Source organism: Falco naumanni, chromosome 9, assembly GCF_017639655.2.
Source record: "Falco naumanni isolate bFalNau1 chromosome 9, bFalNau1.pat, whole genome shotgun sequence".
NCBI lineage: Eukaryota > Metazoa > Chordata > Aves > Falconiformes > Falconidae > Falco > Falco naumanni.
Window position 1 is genome coordinate 40,988,121 of NC_054062.1, and position 17,019 is coordinate 41,005,139.

General features: G+C 43.2%; 2 protein-coding genes across 2 annotated transcripts in view; one reads left to right on the forward strand and one right to left on the reverse strand.

Moving 5' to 3' along the window:
* Nucleotides 1-17,019, forward strand: part of LRIT1 (leucine rich repeat, Ig-like and transmembrane domains 1) — a 55,662-nt gene that overhangs the window by 12,327 nt on the left and 26,316 nt on the right. The window lies entirely within an intron of this gene.
* Nucleotides 757-16,772, reverse strand: RGR (retinal G protein coupled receptor). Its single transcript, XM_040607507.1, has 7 exons — nucleotides 16,544-16,772; nucleotides 12,825-12,981; nucleotides 11,271-11,392; nucleotides 4,454-4,607; nucleotides 3,749-3,866; nucleotides 2,109-2,222; nucleotides 757-1,180 (listed from the first exon to the last, which is right to left on the reverse strand). The coding sequence occupies exons 1-7, from the start codon at nucleotides 16,620-16,622 to the stop codon at nucleotides 1,040-1,042; spliced, it is 885 nt and encodes a 294-aa protein (XP_040463441.1). The 5' UTR covers nucleotides 16,623-16,772; the 3' UTR covers nucleotides 757-1,039.

Below are 17,019 nucleotides of genomic sequence, written 5' to 3' on the forward strand. Positions count from 1 at the left end.
TGGGTCATTGAGACACATCTTGTAATAACAGGTGACATCAACTGACAGTTTTTCATCCTGTAGGCAATGTGAGCAACACGAGCAAATACAAATATTTAAAATGGACATTTCTAATAGTTTAAAACATATACAAATTCTGATAATTATAAAATAAGTGGCTTTTTAATTGCTCAGACTCTTCAGTCACAACTGATACAGTCATTGTTCTCACTCTTGTAGAGCATACGGGAAGTTAATGGCAGATGTGAAGTTAATTTTTATTTTTATGACGCTTATAGAACATAATATGACCCATACCTCCCCTGAGTTTTTTCTCAGTGTCTGATAAAAAGCTGGATGTTTTTCTGATGGACTGTGAGTTTGTTGATTGTCCTGGTAAGCAGCAGCTACAAAATCTGATGCAGTTTAGCATGTGCAAAGCTGAATGTCACACACTAATTCATTTGAACCAGAGCCAAGCTAATATTCCTTATTGGGGTAAAATGCCTACTGATATGTTTTTATGGAATTAGGAGGGCAGACTCATCATGGAAATTTGGGAACTCCCATTGTGGGGAAGATATGTTATTCAGATGAACAAGCTACTTATACAGACATGTGGTGTAATACTGGATACTCCTTTTAATCTTTTTGTAATCCAGACATTACCATATGGACAAACTGCACAGATTGATTTGAGGAGGCCTCGCTGGATAAATGAATACCCTACTTTGTTTAACATAAAAGCTCAGCAAATTAGAATATCAGGGAAAAAAATAACGCTTTCCAGCACATAGTTTATTCGCAGTGACATATAAAATGAGAGTGATGACAATCAACACAGGTTTAAGGCAGCTTGTTTGACAAGCAGCTCGTGATGGTTTGGACAGTTATCTGGAGGGCTTTCTTTCGGTGCTTCATTGCTTGTAGCCAATGCACGGCCTTTCCAATGTGGAACCAACCACCTTTGCACGTACATATCAGAGAACACACGTAGTTTTCTCTAGCGTTTTGCTTCCAGTGGTGTACCTGCATTAATTTTGCTTGATGCCGTAATGGGTTATTTAGCTTTGTTATCAACCTCTTTCTCAATCTTCTGTCCTGTGAGGAACTGCCATATTCCTCCTCTGTAGTTCTCATTCCCCAAGGCATATACAAAGGCATTCACCATTGGTGCAGTCTTGGCAATAACAGCAGGAATCTGTCATGAGACACAGTATTTATTAATAGGATGATGCACTGAGAGGCTGGTTGGCCGATTTCAGCCTGGGCTCAGTTTCCCTTTACCAAACAAATGCCAGTCTCCAACATGAGCAGCTTGCTGCCCCCAGAGAGATGAGAGGTAAAAGCAATTTGGTCAGTTGGAGTCCATTGCTCAGGAAATTATAGTCTCCAGGAGAAATAATTTAGATCAGCATTGCCTGAAACTGGGATATTTCATTTAAGAGTGAATGCAAACACTTCGGAGGAGTGAAGGGTGTGCCACGGACACCTTCTGATGGATAAGTGGGCTGATATTGCTAACACATTTTATGTGGGAAGCTGAATACCGAAGTACAGTAATGCATTTGGTGACTTGAAACTGGGCTAATTTTTGGGGACTGAATGAAAGTTGAAAGGTTTAATGTGATATTATTGAGGCCCAGAGGTAGCCTTAGAGTTAAGACTCATAGAAAAAAGGGAAAAAAGGAGGCAGCATAACCTTAAGAGTGATCAATTGCAGTCTTCCTGAGGAGAGAGAAATGTTAAAAAATGAACGAGACAAACAGTCTCTTCAAAATTGAAAATTCTGGGCAGGTCCTTGACTCTGGGAAGGACACAAAAGCTCCCTCAAACCATGGGGCAGTTCAGGCTATAGACCCCTAACTGCTGAAGAAAAAAGCCCCCAACTTCCTAAACAGTAGCTTGATCAAAGCAGTAATATAATGCCCATTACATCACTGTGCTTAGAGGTTTTGCCTTAAGTGGTAGATGAAGAGAATGCTTTGAGGAAATGATCTGCTTGTTATATATATATGTTATAACAAGTAAACTCAATTGTGAGTAAATTGGCCTCGTTCCGTAGGAACGGAGACAGGGGAGTAAGGAGAATGTCAGCGTTTGAATTCCCTCAGGTGGCATAGACGTACCATGCGGTATTTTGGTGAAATGAACATCACGTTTTCAACTGCTGCGTAGAAGCATAAAAGGCAATAGGGACCCCAGCAGATGACCAGCGTCTTCAATGGTAAACCAGTATTAAACTGAAAAACAAGAACAATAAATTCTTTTGTGCTTCCCAGCAGCATACTGCCACAGGCAGATGGGACAGATCCTGTGAGACCATGGTTTGTGTTCTGTAGCAGGAGGGGATCAGCCAGCAGGATGTGCAGTATTGCTGCTGCTTTGCCGTGCATGTTGGACGTGTGTGAGCATAGCTCCCTCTGCATCGAGGGCTGCCTGTGCAGCAAGTCCCCTGTCCATGGGGGTGGGGTGGTGAGTGGCAGTTCTCCTGGGCAGAGGTGCCAAAGCACCTTATGGCAGATCAGTTAAATCAGTTTGTGTGCTAGATGGAGAAGCCATGGCCAGTAATTGCTGCTGGGGGGGCAACATAGACACTTAAATACAGAACATTTTTCTGACTTCTCAGAGGGTCTTGCAGACAAAAAAAGCTCTGTGGAGCCACTACTAGGGCAGCACAACAGATGGATGCAGCAGCAGCAGCTGTGTTGTGGTAGTAGGACTCCTCTGTCCTTCTTGCTAGGGCCTTATCCATGCTGTTCATGGATAGCTGTTCCCAAGTGTCATATAAATATTAATGCATAGGGAAGATAAACTTAATCCTTAAATTTTCTGCATCTTAACTAGTCTACAGAATATTCTAAGAAAGAAATTGCACTCTATTGCATAAACTCACTGAAAAAAAAAAAAAAAGGTGATACTTATAATAATGAACGTTGAGATTTGTTTAAGAACTGTGCAGAGGGTACACGTGTTTATTCCAGACAGCCACAAACCAGTCTGCCTGACTGTCTCTTTGCCAGTATAACATCCCCCTTGAGCACTGGCTGCCTTTACCAAGTGCGGGGGTCGGGCTGTGCCTGCCAGCCACGGATAGTGCCCCAGACTGTACAGCCTGCACCTAAGAACTCATATAATCACCACATTACATTCCCATAAACCTGCCACGCCAGAGCAATTCCTTTGTTTCCAGCTCATAAAGGTTTCTGAATTTCCTCAACCAAGTGTAAACACGATGTGCATAGGAAGGCCCTTTGCCCCCACGGGGTGCCTGTGTGTTTCCCTGTAGTGCTGCAGTTCTGGCTGGCTGCCTCAGTGATAAGCTTAGAGCCTGTAGCAAAGCAGGAAATAATGATCCTTCCTGAGCAATGTTTCTCTGGATAAATACTGATATGCTATTACCAAATATACTGCATGCTGTGTGCTTGTTTTGTAGCTAGAGTTGGACCAGTGTAGGTGGAGGGGAATCCTCAGGGTCACTAGTCCAACCTCTGCTTTGACAGGGAGTGGTTTGTAATGCACTGGGTTGGAGCAGGTGTGGCTGGCTGGTCAAATCTTGAAATATCTAAGGATGGGGTTTCCACAAGCTTTCTGGGTAGCTCCATCCTGCGTTGTGCTACCCTCCTGCTCCAGTAACGCTGGGGAGCTAGCGCAGAAGGAGCTGAGCCAAAGCCTCTGTGAAAGAAATTGGCTTTTTGAGGACTTTGTCTCTGTTGGATGCAGTCCTATTTTGGCAAGGCGGTTGCAGGAGTGGGGGAAGCTTTCTTACCTTATAGTTCCCACTTTTCTTGAACTTCTGGTGTATGGACTGATAGGCCGTCAGCATGATGAAGCCCGGGATCATGAAATTGAAAATGGATAGACCAAAAAGAAATGTGATATAGTTTCTGGAAAGGGTGAGGAGGAGCGAAAAAGAAAAAAGAGGTTGTTAATTCCTCTCTAAGGCATCTCTGTAAACTTGCTGTAAATATTCATTAACTTGTATTTTTAAAATGGGAAAAACCAGTTTTGTCAACATGCTTTACATGCAGTGTTTGCTGAAGGCTGGTTAAGTTGTGCCACGCTGTTGTGTATGGGATGGATAGTGTCATAGAAAATCACAACAGGTGTTTGATTTCTAAACCCAAGCATCCCTACTCGGACATCTGTACTGGAATGCATTAAAAAAACCCCCTCATTCTGAAAGAGTTTCAAGTCCTAAACCCAGAAAAGATGCAGTTTATAGATGAGCAAGGGAGCAGCAGAAACCTGAGCACTAGCCTCTGCCATGGAGGAAGCTGACTTCAGCCATTCCCAGATGGTGCCATGTGAGTCAGGGCAGCCTTGGGTCATGCCTGCCTTGTCCCAGCCACTGGGGAGGGAGATCTGCCCCAGCACCAACGATGGAGGATGGCTGGGGGCTTCGGTGTGCTGTTGAGACCACCCCAGGGGATGGCAGCTCCCCCCCCCCCCGGGAGCTGGCCCCTGCACTCACCTGTCCCCTTTGCTGTAGTCCAGGGTGCAGCAGGTTCGGAGGGGTTCGTAATCGTATTCCCCCCATCCCAGCAAGGGCATCACAGCCCAAAAGGCAGCAAAGAGCCATGCAAACAGCATCATGGAGATGGCCGTGCTCCACTGCAGCTTGCTCCCTGCAAGAAAGGAAAAGGGGGTACGCATACCTGGAATGAAACCACCGTGGAAAGCTGCCTGGCTCGGTGGGGCCAGTGCCAAGCACCCCAGCCCTGGGGCCTTGGGCAGAAACAAGCAGCTGTTGGTGTTTTCTAGCCTGAAGGCGACCTGAGCCTGGAGCAATCAACCTTGCATAAAATAGGAAGGAAGCTTTTAAACTTTAGGAAAGAGCAAATTGTTCTTCCCTTTTGGGTGCTTTACTTAGACAAGTGCTGTATTGCTGTTTAGCTTTGTACCATGCTGGAGTTACAGCTGCTGTTACAAATATTAGATTCTTGTGCTTTGGGAATGTGTTTGCAGACTCAGATGAGGCAGAGAGCAGCTGAATGAACAGAGCAGTGCAACAAATAGTGTTGGAAGAACTCGAGCCCTGCTGCAGGCTGTGGGTCAGATCAGAGATGTGACTCCGCACAGCCTCCCCAGCCCTTGCCCGCTTCCCCCCTGCCCTGCTGAGAGTGCAGGGCATGCATGGATATTAAATATACCCTGTTCTAAAATCACTGCTCATCAATATGTATGTCAATATCTATATACAACCTGACAACGCACCTTGTTCTAAAAATACTGCAGATCAAATTATTTTGCCCTCAAGATGATTGCTTAGCCTGGAACAGGAAATGCAAAGCTCAGCATTGATCATTTTTATTATAAAATTAGGAAAAAAATACTACTTGTGCCTATCTCATCCAATTATGTAAAATGCCATAGGAATAGGTCAATGAATGGAATGAAAGACTGGAAGCTTCAGAAGACACGGGGCATATTTCTTCATGGAGGAGGCAGGCAGGCTTTCCCGCAACTGTAGTACGTTGTGGTTTAGCCTAACTGCTTGCGTGTAAAAAACCAAACAAAACAACCCCTGGATAATTTTGTTACGGAGGTTAATGTCTCTAATCATGCCCGTGCTGAAGAGCCCACGACGCCAGCTGCACCAGCAAGGAGCATGGTGACTCTTCCCACTGCTCCTTCTGTCTCCTCACACATAAGGAATCTATTTTGGACACTAGAAAAAGAATAAAACCTAAGAAAATCAGATTTTTTTTCGTTCTGGATTTGGCCTTTTGCAAAATGAGACTAATGGTGAAATAGCCTTGGTGAAATCACCTGCCTGTTGACCCTCCAGAAAAGATTTAATGACACATCAGAAGTAGCTAAAAATGTATGAATGTAAAATTAAACACACTTGATATTATTTTACCCAGAAAAAATACTTGCCTTACAAGAACAGTGAAAGAATTGTGCTCTGTTCACATGGCAAAAATGGCCTCTTCTGGGGGGGCTGATGCCAAGAGAGCAAGTTAAGAGCAGTTCAGTTGGTTTTGTGCAGAGCAGGCCATTGCTATACCTTAAATGCCTTTTATTTTTTGCCTGATAAAATTTAATGTAATAGTGATGTAGATCCTAATTCAGTTAAGTGTGTATGTGTAAAGTCCAGCATATGCTTAAGGATATAATTCCTAATTAGGGGCCAGTGCTGGCAATTTGGTCCTATTAAGTCTAATCACTCTTGTACTCTGGCTTTCTCTCCTTGAAAACTGAGGAGGAAGCTTCTCTTTTCCATACAGTGAAATATTAATGCAGGGGATTTGAAATGGCTTCTGTGATTGCTTTGGAAGAGAAAGAGGTCATACTTATAAACACACACACTGCACCCCACCCCATTATTTAAAGATCACTAAAATTGTGATGCCAAAAGCTTAAATTTTAGGAAGTGGTAGATAGAGCATGGAACTTTAATCCTTTTGACTGCACTGGCCAGTTCTTAGTGACCTAATCATAAACTATTTCTCAGTCTTTAGTCTGTGGGAACACTTAGGAATTTAGATTTTTTTTTTAAGATTTGTAAGTTGGTCAAACATTTAGCTGATTTTCACAGAAAAAGCAAAAAAATACATCTCTGAGCGGCTCCATTTCAGCTAGATTTCAGACTGAAATTCAAAAGGAATTTCTCAAAGAAAAGGTCAACAGGATTTTCTAGGATGGAGGAAAAAAAAAAATAATACCTTCTCCTTGCTCTTGCAAACGGTTGTTATAGCTGATATATTCCAGAACAATATGCCTTGTGCCAGACTTCATGGCATGCATCACTTAAAATTGGCAAAGTTTGTCAAACCCAAAAATGTCTGAAAATATGTATTGGTCATGAGTAAAATAGGTGTTGGTACCTACTTCAACTGCAGTGCAAAAAACACTAGTCACTGGTGTTCACAAGTATTCATCTTTTGTAGGAATAAGAAAGGTTTACTGCATAATAGCTTCTTTTGTGCTTATCATTAGAAAAAGCTCTTTAAAATACCCTAATAAAGGGAATTTTTTTACTCCAATGATCTTTTTCTTTTTTTTTTCTGTGGTTCTCCATGGTCACAAAGCTGTCTTTGTGATTACCTTCTGCTTCAGTGAAAATGCAAGATCTGTATAAACATTGGCATTTTGTCAGGGAAAACTGATGCAGGTGCAAAACTAGATGAAGGAAGTGTGGCAGGGTGGCTGCAGTCAGTGTGGCAGCAGGTAAGGACTTGCTCCTAGTTTGACAGAGCTGACAGCTGCAACTTGGAGCAAACAGTAGTTTGCTAATCTTTGAATACTGATACAACAACCTAGGTTTACTTATTCAAGGAATTAAGGATTTGACAAAACTCCCTGCAATTCTTCTTCTTGAAATTGAATGCTGCTGTGAAATCCCTGCTGATTTTGTTCATCTTTTCTTTTGTAATGTTGAGAAAAGTACTGACATAAATCACCTCAGATTTTCCATTTCCCTCTAATTCTTAAATGCGAGTGTAAAATCTTCAAGATCTTTTTTCTTTCCTTTTAAAGCTGTAGCTCTATGCTGTGGTTATGAAAGGAAAAAACCTGACCAGGATCTTTCCCCTCTTCACAAACCGCTGATGGCAGCGTGCTATCCTCTCGCAAATATGAGCCGCGCGTTAGATCTAAACACCTTCTACAAAGATGTCTCTGTGGTGGGTGGCTGCCCCCCAGGCTGTCCACCAGCTGCCCCCTGCCTGCCTGCGCCCAGCTCCAGCGGGACCTCCAGGGCTGCTGCTTCCTTCCTCCCTCGCTATGTTAAGAACATAATTTGGGGCGTTGTCCTCATTCGAATGGCCGGGGAGGGAGAGCTAACCTTGCTATGAAATGTCATCTTCTGTCCCGAATGCTTGGCTGTTGACAGGCAGCTTTTTCTGAGTTTGCCCTTTCCTCCTTCCCTGTTGGGCACTAACATAAACCCGCTTGTTTTCTCCTTTCCTCCCTTAACGATCAAATTTTGAAATACAATAGTATATGTTTTCCCAACTTGTACGCATTTGATATTGAAACCCTTTGGACTCCTCTGCCTTTTCTCCTCTCACGGCATACCTTTAGTCTATAGATTTCTGTCATCCTCTCCTTGCTGGGAAAGCAGCATCTCACGGGCCCCAAGGCCACATTTAGGGGATAAAAAGAGAGTTGCCTGGGATGAAGAAATCAAGTGAGGGGAAGAGTAAAATGCCTTGAAACTACAGCTTCCCTGTCATGTGTGGTGGTCATGCTATTTTCTTCCATATGCCAATCAATACCAACCTGTTTTCTGGTGAGTGACATATCTAGTTATCAATATGCTTTAAAGGCTAGATCTTTGTCACTTGAGGGTTACATCGACTTCCAAACTTAAAAACCTGCTTAATTTTCAGGATGTTGGTGAACACATTTGTGTTATTAGCATCCAGAATGGCTGAAAAATCACATTTTCCCTCATCATAGTAGCAATCTCTCACATTCTACTCAGCTCGCTCTTCCTCAGAAATACAGATAGTGGATAACCGAGCATCAGGCTGAGGAATGCCTCAACAAATGTTTCTCAGGAAACTGTTAGGACATAACAAAAACATTGGAGGTGATGTAATTGAACCTGGAAGGAGTGCCAGTTCTGGGGGAAAAGATAAAACATTGATAACTTTGTTTTTTTAGGCAAAGGTATTTTGTACCTCCTGTATAGGCACACAGCACACACCAGTGTCAACAGGAGTTTAACGTATGAATTGAGGACGTAGTATCGCCAGCAGGCTTGATGTATCAGATCTATGAGATATGACTTAATCTTTCTCGCAATCAGCTTGTGCAGGATGAAACTAGAAGTGGCTGGTGTTACTGGAATAGCCACAGAGCAGGGCTGGAGATTTGTGCTGGGACTCCAACTGCGCTCCAGCTTTTAAGGCCTTCTGGGTTTTTGGTTTTGGTTTGGTTTTGTTGTTCAAAACGTTCAGGAACAGCCGCAATGCTTGGCCATCGGTAAGTAACAATTTGAGCAAAGTAAAGAAGCTTGTGCCCTGAGGGTCTCTCTGTCTGTGCTCTTAATGTAGTATGCTCTTGACTGGAGGAGTGCGTGACACAAAAGCATTAAAGTCAATGTTGCGGAGAGTAAAATGTCTTTCCAAAGACATGTTTATTTTCAGGCTATCTCTCTTGTAAAAATACAGATGCTACTCTTTAGCTCCAAGCACATTTTAGTATCTAAAGGGTGTTAGTATGGATTTAGCCTACAGCCTGCATTATTTGGGGCCTTTGTCTGGACACGAAAAAGAACATTTCCTTGCCTGAGCTGAATTCTTGACAAAAGTTGCAGCACAAAAAGTTGGCAACCTTTCCACCCTCAATGGGATCATCAGATTGAACTTGTTTGCTGCGTGCTCTGGGTGTGTTTTAGCACTTGCTGCTTTATTCCTACAGAGGCCATGCCTGAAATGCAGCGTGGACGCTAATGGCAGAGGCAGTTGAGGCGTTGCAGCTCAGCCGCTTCTTCCCCAGCCCGTTTTTACACTTCCATTTAGGAAATATTTTGTGGTCTGAGAAACCTGCACTTTAGCACAAGAAAAGGAGGGCTCTGTTTGCCTATCAGCATTGTTGAAGGGACGCAGTTTTTTTGGGAATGGTGTGGTTATGTGAAGTGCTCTGCAGTGCTCACTCCTCTGGGAAGAGCCTGGCTGTAGTGGGAACCAGGAAAGCTGCAGGTCTGCGTGGGAGGACCTCATCCATTTCTCTCTGGGGGCAGAGCTGGGAGACTGCTGAAATGGCCAAACAGTGTGGATCAGGGCATTCCTGGTATTACGGAGTGCTAGGTTGCCCTTTCAGAATAAATTTGCATTTCATATTGTGTCTCTTTCCCTTTTCATAATGACAGCCATGAGATTGTGTTTGCCACTCGGTTGTTTTCTAATAACTTTTGAAAACACTGGCTACTTAGAAGTACACTGGTGAGGGAAGAGGGAACTGGCAGGTACCACATTGCTGCGTTTACAGTGGAAGTTGGTGTCTGGGGAGAGGTGAGCACCCCATACAGCTGTCAGCACAAGTCTATCTTATCAGACAAAAGCAACATCATCCCTTGCCCTATATTCACAGGGAAGTGGGGTTTGGCAGTTCTAGTGCTAACAAGGCTGCTAGTTTGTTTTACAGCAGGTAATAATGCCCTTGGCTGTGCTCCCTGACCTCTGTGCTAAGAGAATATGGTTATTCCTCTGCTCTCCCCATCCATAGTGGTGGCTGGAGTGCAGTTGGAGTCCCAGCGTAAATCCTAGCAGTCTCCACAGATGCTAAATTCAACCCAGCACCCTCATTCAGCAGAAATTTCCACTCACGTTACATGAATGAATGCAGAAATGCAGTACTGCTGAAGTTTGGGAGGAAGTTCTGTGAGAGAAGACAGAGCATATCTATATGTATAAATCCATATGTTTGACATCCTGTCAATCCCTATTTCTCACCTAAATCAAAAATATGCTTTCATGAGTCCACAAAAAAGGCAAATTTACTTTCCTGCATTGATCTCCCTGTCTAATATTAGATTTCCATTAAATCCAGCTGAGGTGTCAGAGCTACTTAAAAACTAAATTGCAAGAAAAAACAAAAAATGACCTTCACTAAAAGAAGAAAACCAACATATTCCTCCTCTTATCAGTACTTAAAAACGGCTCTGCTGCTCTTATTGAAACTAGCAGATAATTTGTTCTTTTCTTGGGAACAAATGTACTGAGTTCCAGTCTTCATAAGGGGGCTTGGAAAGTAGCATAAACCCCACAAATGGTTCTGGCACCCCAAAGCGCCCATGCATCATGTCACACAATGGGACTGCTGAAGCTCTGTCTGCATGATCATACCTCTGGGCTAGTGCTTTGCCATGGGCTCTGCTCCAGCTGCTCTCTCTGCAGGGGCATCTCTCTGGCTACACCAAATTTACCTGTAATTAGTAAACTCTGCATAGACACAAAGATCTGTTTGGTACACAGCAAGGTGTTGGGTAGAAGCCCAAGGGGCATAGATTATTCTTCAATATGGGGAGTTGAATTTTGTTTGGGACACTGAAGATTACTTACGGAGAAAATGAAAACATGGCAGGCAGGTCACAACTTGGATGTGATCTGGAAGAGGAAATATCTCCTGATGGTGGCTGGTTAGTGCCCCCCATATGGAAGAGGTCCTTTGGAGAGATTGTTTATATTTGCTCTCTCTCTAGCGTGTAAGGCAAATAAACTTACATATAAGATATGCAGATAATAAATGTGTGCTTGCTTTGATTCTCTGAAATCTAAGCAAGCTGCTTTATAGCAGGATCTGGGTAAGGCTGCTAGGTAAATTGTAGCCCTTACTTGTACAGTAGTGATGGTACCGGTCCCAGGCGACCGCAGCGCTGGAGCCAATGCTGGCTAGTGCTGTGAGGAAGCCCTGGAATCCGTGAATTTGACAGCCATCAGAACCGTAGGGCCAGTATCTGCCAACAAAAAAGAATATGTTAAGAAAACGATAGAAAAAGGTGAAGACATGTTTGGAAATTACATTAACGGAGAGGGTGAAATGATAGACTGTGACCTTGCTTTCTGAGTCTGAGAAACATTGTGAAAGATGTTACTGTGGGTGCCTTTAGGTATTTGCCAGCGTTTATCTTGCTGTAATGTCTGATACAGCACAACAGCTATTTTTACTCTTAATATGGAGAAGAAAAGATAACCCTGCATTTATGTATTGGAAAGTTGTTGTGTTTTTTTTTTTTTAATTTGAAATCTACATTTCATCCAATTATCCATATCTTCAAATTTGTCAGCCAATTTGTCAACATGCGAAAGTAGCAAATGAGTAATAAACTTCTAGAAAGTCAATGTTCACCATGCAATACAGCATAAACATTCACAACGAATAAAAATACTCCTGATAGCAAGACTGAGGCATCCAAATGTCTTTGCAGACATAGCTTGAAAAGAACTATGGGATAGTCTCATGTAGCTGACATCTGCTGACATGACCCTTCAATTACCTGGTCACCCATGGTAAGGAGCCATGGCTTTTTTGCTTCCCGTGTTCATCTAACCTGACTCTTATGCTCATAAAGCTGGCTGTGAGGTGGAAATCTTCAATCTCCTTTCCCAGGCATTTACAGAACACCAGTATAACTCATTAGGAGACTACCCCTGGAAGTCCCTTTGAAACACGTCTGCTTGGGAGGCTGGGAAACTTCCGTTCCCATTTAAAAGAACCATATATTGATTTGAAATATATTTCTAGTCTCTATTAAAGGTATTTTCAGAGTTTAAAAATATGCTACTTAAGTGGAATTATTCATCAGCTTTTTTATAGGGTGGTGGTAGTTTTTTTGATTATGGTTTACTTGTGATTTGTTTATTGTAATTGTTCACTGAAATGCTTGATATTGTTTCTGTCCTCTGATTAAATGATTGCATGTGGGAAAATGTGGGAAATCAAATGTGTCATAACTGATGGGAACTCCCTGCTAACAGATCTGCATTTTTATTTTCCACAAACTTCTCAAATAAGTGCTTTAATGGAAAAGTTCATAAAAAACTAGAAAGGCTTGCAGATGAATTTGGGGTCAGTCTAGAGGTTTAGGTAAATGAAATGTACAACTGTTTTGATATTCAAGTAGCTTCTACTATAACCACTGTGTGGTTAAATGTCTTCTATAATCGTCAACAGATTATAAGACTGATTATATTCGGTATAGTCTGCTTTCTTACTTGCCTGGTGGAACTATATAGAATTTCATTTTGCTGTTTCAGATTGAGAGAATGAGAAGGTTGGTTAGATGGTATGTAGAAAAAGAGTGATTTAATTAATTTGACCTCTTAGGACTTAAGCTGTAAGTTTTAATGTGGTTCTTCTGATCCTCCTTTAGGAAAAATAAGATATACCTTAGGAAGCTGGAGAAGGCAGCGATGAATGCATTGATGCAGATCCCGCAGTCGGCCAGTGCAATGCTGAGAACCAGCAGATTGCTGGGTGTTCGGAGTTCTTTGATTTTTCGGAAAGAAATAATTGTCAAGCCATTCAGACAGAAGCCAAGCAGGGCTGAAATATAGAATTGTTTGGTTTGATTCCACTAGAAATGGGAAATATCTACAATTATATTGCTGTATTCTTTAATGAGAGAGCAATAATTACTATGGGAACTTATGCACAGGGAATGTATCTGTAGTGGTTACAGCCTGCATGCAAGCTAAAGACTTTCAGGAGAGAAGTCAGAGGTGACAGCTGAAGCCAACGCTTCAAACTGCATTAGGGTGTCGTGGTTTAACCTCGGGCAGCAACTAAGTAGCACGAAGCCTCTCAATCTCTCCTCCCCCCACCCCCAGTGGGACGGGGAGAAGAATAAGGTAAAATCCATGGGTTGAGATAAGAACAGTTTAATAATTGAAATGAAGTAAAATATAATAGTAATAATAAACCCAATAATAATTTAATGAAGACGAGAGGGAGTGAGGAATAAAACCCAAGGGGAAAACCCCAAGTGATGCACAATACAGTTTCTGACCACCCTCTGACCGGTGCCCAGCCAGTCGTCAGGCAGTGATGAGGGCCCCCCGGCCAGGTCCCCCAGTTTATATACCGAGTATGATGTTCTGTGGTATGGAATGTCCCTTCGGCTAGTTTGGGTCAGCTGTGCTGGCTCTGCTCCCTCCTGGCTTCTTGTGCCCCTCCTCACCGGCAGAGCATAGGAAACTGAAAAGTCCTGGACTTAGAGCAAGCACTGCTTAGCAACAACTGGAACATCAGTGTGTTATCAACATGATTCTACTAAATACTAAATCCAAAACACAGCACTGTGCCAGCTACTAAGAAAAAAATTAATTGTATCCCAGCTGGAACCAGGACACAGGGATATGGCCAGTCATGTGGAGCAGAAATGTTTTAATCTTATTTGTAATTCTGTTGTTTGTTTTAATAGAGAAACCTGATTGCCAGGCTCCGTACAGGGACACGTGGGTCAGAGCGAGGGAGATGCAGGGGAGGCAGTTTCAGAGGGGCTCACAGCCAGCACATGCTGCTGGTGCCCACATCTCCCAGCCTGTCTTTGGTAGAGAATGAGTTGTGTTTAATATCAATAGTAACATTCTTTTGTGTTTAAGCATAGAAATCCCTCAGCTGTGTTTGTCAGCCTGCCTCCCTTTGGCCTTCTGTTTAAGGTTAGCGTAGACAGTGCTTGAATCACACCAGCTCAATCTTATTACTGCCCTTAGTCAATAGACTATACATGGAAAGGTATAATCTAATTATAAAAAGCAGTCACTGATAGATTTTTTTAAAAATAAGTTAACGTTGGTCCTCAGAGAGGAGCATCCAAGCAACCCCAGCTATTCACCCAGGGCAAAGCTGTGCCATCCTGAAACCCATTCTTCACTGGTTTAAACTCAAGCTTTGTCCTTTAATGCCCTTTTCAAGACAACCTGAATTATTTTAGCTCTCATGAGGCTCTGACTCAACATCCCACCTCTAAGTCTTGGTTACATGAGATGCAGTATGTCTTTTGCTTCGTGTTCTTCTTGGAAAGAGAAATGATGTAGCACGAAAATGTCCATATCCCCTAAATCTGTAAAGTAGTGTAGTTACTTACGCTTATTGTCTTAATTCTGCAGTTACATAAGATGGATGATTTTGTCTAGTCAGAAATCTTGCTCCTGCCTTAATTGCATTAATGGCTGATGGCATAACCAGAGTAACAGATGATGGGAGTCTTTCATTACACAACATGTAACAAAATATTTGCAGGAGAAATATTTGGAACCATTAGAGATCGCCGTTCTTATTCCCTCCCTGCCAGCTTACCTCCCACCCACAAGGTGAAAACTGCTGCCTGTTCTCCCAAATGCAGTGAAGCCTTTAGGAGAAGCATGTTGTGACCGTGTTTGAAGTAGAGCTGAACAGTTTTTACTGTACCAACTTTTTTCTGTCTTTCCTCTGTTTTTGGAAGCTCCACTCTTCAACCCACTCTGCTTTTTTGAAGGCCAGCGTGAGTGTACAAATAGAGAACTTACTAAATTAAAAAACTAAAATAGCTACACATTTTCATGTCTGGAGCAGCAGACGTGTCCAGTTAATAAAGTGAATGCAAGGTTTTCCTCTTCCCCAGAATGTTTGCACTTAGAAGCAGCACCAAAAAAGGAGGTCTTCACTGCCTTTCTCTCAGAGTCTTTTAGAAATTATTTAGTTTGATCTTCTAAGTCAGACAACAGAGATAAAATTTTATTGCCAATCTGCTGGTCACGTTCTGCCTAAAACCCTATAGAAAATACTTGTGTTTAGTAAAACATACATGTGTTAGATCACATCTAGTTTTAAATGCAGGTTACAGGCAGGTACTTTGCTTGGACTTCAACAGCTGCAAGCCCCCTGGCAGGCTGCAGCCCCTGGGCACAGGTGGGTGAGCTGTCAGGGTGCTGGTACCACAACCAGCTGGTCCCCAGCAGGACCCTGGCTGTGGGGCTCTGCCAGCACCCAACGGTGTCCCTGTCCCTCCTGCTGCTTCTCACCCCTCAGTGACAAAGTGCAAAGTCATGCCAGGACCTGCCAGGCCCTGCAGATGCCTTAGTGGCTCTTAGGCAGGTTTAGCCCTGAACCCTCTTTAGGCAGCAGCTTGCCCCTGGGCCAGGAATAGAAGCTTTTTCTTCTCTCTTTCCTCCAGGGGAGAATTTCTGGCCGTGCTCTTCCAGCTTTCCTTTTCAGGCAGATACGATGCTGCCTTCCAGCTGAGCTCACCTGCAAGGAGAAGGCAAGCATTCTCCTTTCTCCCATGCTCCGTGTTCATGGGGTGAGCTAATGAGCATATATCCCATTCTGTTGGTGCTTACAGCTTCTCCTCCTCTACTGTTGGGCCCCACGATCCTCGCATCCCCAGGTGAGCAGCACTATGCAGGGATGGGGTCCCAGGCCCTGACTGGGAAGTAGCTCAGAAGACACACCAGCGGCTGAAATAATCCTGGCTACAAGCCTGCCCTTTGCTAGCTGCCAGGTAGGTATACATTCGTAGTTTTGTTGCAGTTTCTCAACGTGGCACATGCCTTAAGAAAAGCCTACATTGGCTAAATTGAATGAAAATGGACTTCTTCCTGGAGTTTTGCTTCTTAACAGTTTGAGAGCTTTTGAATCTCATACAAGTATCTTTCTGTTTGTCACTTCTATTCAGGAGCCATTAACTGCAGCACTACCGATGCAATCTGAATGTATGCAAAGAGTTAACAGGCTCTTGTGGACCTGTTATCTTTATGACAGCCTTCGAAGCCTTGTTTCATTGAGGGATGATCAGCCATTTCAACATGTTCCCCAGAAGAAGATAAAATTGCCTTTAAAAGTCAACTACAAAACCTTACATCACAAATTCTTGATACGAAAGCTGAGTAGCAGGTACTTCCCTGCCAGAGGGCGGCTATGCATACAGAGCAGACCTTCACTGGCAAACAGCTGGCAGCTCACCCTGGTTTACTCACAAGTACTGGTGATGTAGCCACAATGACCGCCATAGGTCTGGGGCAGCATACCACAAGTGCTGCTCTTTGCTTCAGTTTTCCTTCCCCCTCCCACCAGGAATAATAGGAACAAAAATCTTATCGCTTTTGTGGTCCCATGCCGAACTTACCTTCGACCAGCAGGGCAGTGCCGATGGCAAACACCTCTAATTCAGTGAAGCCTTCAGGGACAGGGTATGCGGTGACCATACCTGCGATAAAATGCCAACAGATTTAACCTCTGCCCTCTGTTATATCTGTAGGGCTGCCTTTTCTCTGGATATCCCTTCTTCCACTAGCCCAAGGCTTCTTAAAGGAGCAGCTCACGTGCAGACACATGCTCATTATTATATAAAAGCTTTGGGATTTTTACTCCCACCACTACAATCCCCGCAAGAATGTTATTAATGATGGGACTAGCATCAACCTGCACTCCCCCTTCCCCTGCAAATCGTATTTCAGACACCAGCAAAATGGAAGCATTCATTGCAATTACAACAAGTTCTTTGTAGAGACAAGATTAAGAGCCCTGTCCAGTTAATTCTGCAACACTGGAAAAGAATTAAAGGTTGTGGAACGAAGGAAACATGTAATATATAATTGGGGA

Excerpts from the sequence above, each read along its gene's own strand:
- RGR (XM_040607507.1), bottom strand. The coding sequence starts at position 16,622 with ATGGTCACCGCATACCCTGTCCCTGAAGGCTTCACTGAATTAGAGGTG. Across the intron at positions 3,867-4,453 it reads GACTACAGCAAAGGGGACAG|AAACTATATCACATTTCTTT; the intron begins GTGAGTGCAGGG and ends CACCCTTTCCAG. Across the intron at positions 2,223-3,748 it reads AGAAAAGTGGGAACTATAAG|TTTAATACTGGTTTACCATT; the intron begins GTAAGAAAGCTT and ends CTTGTTTTTCAG.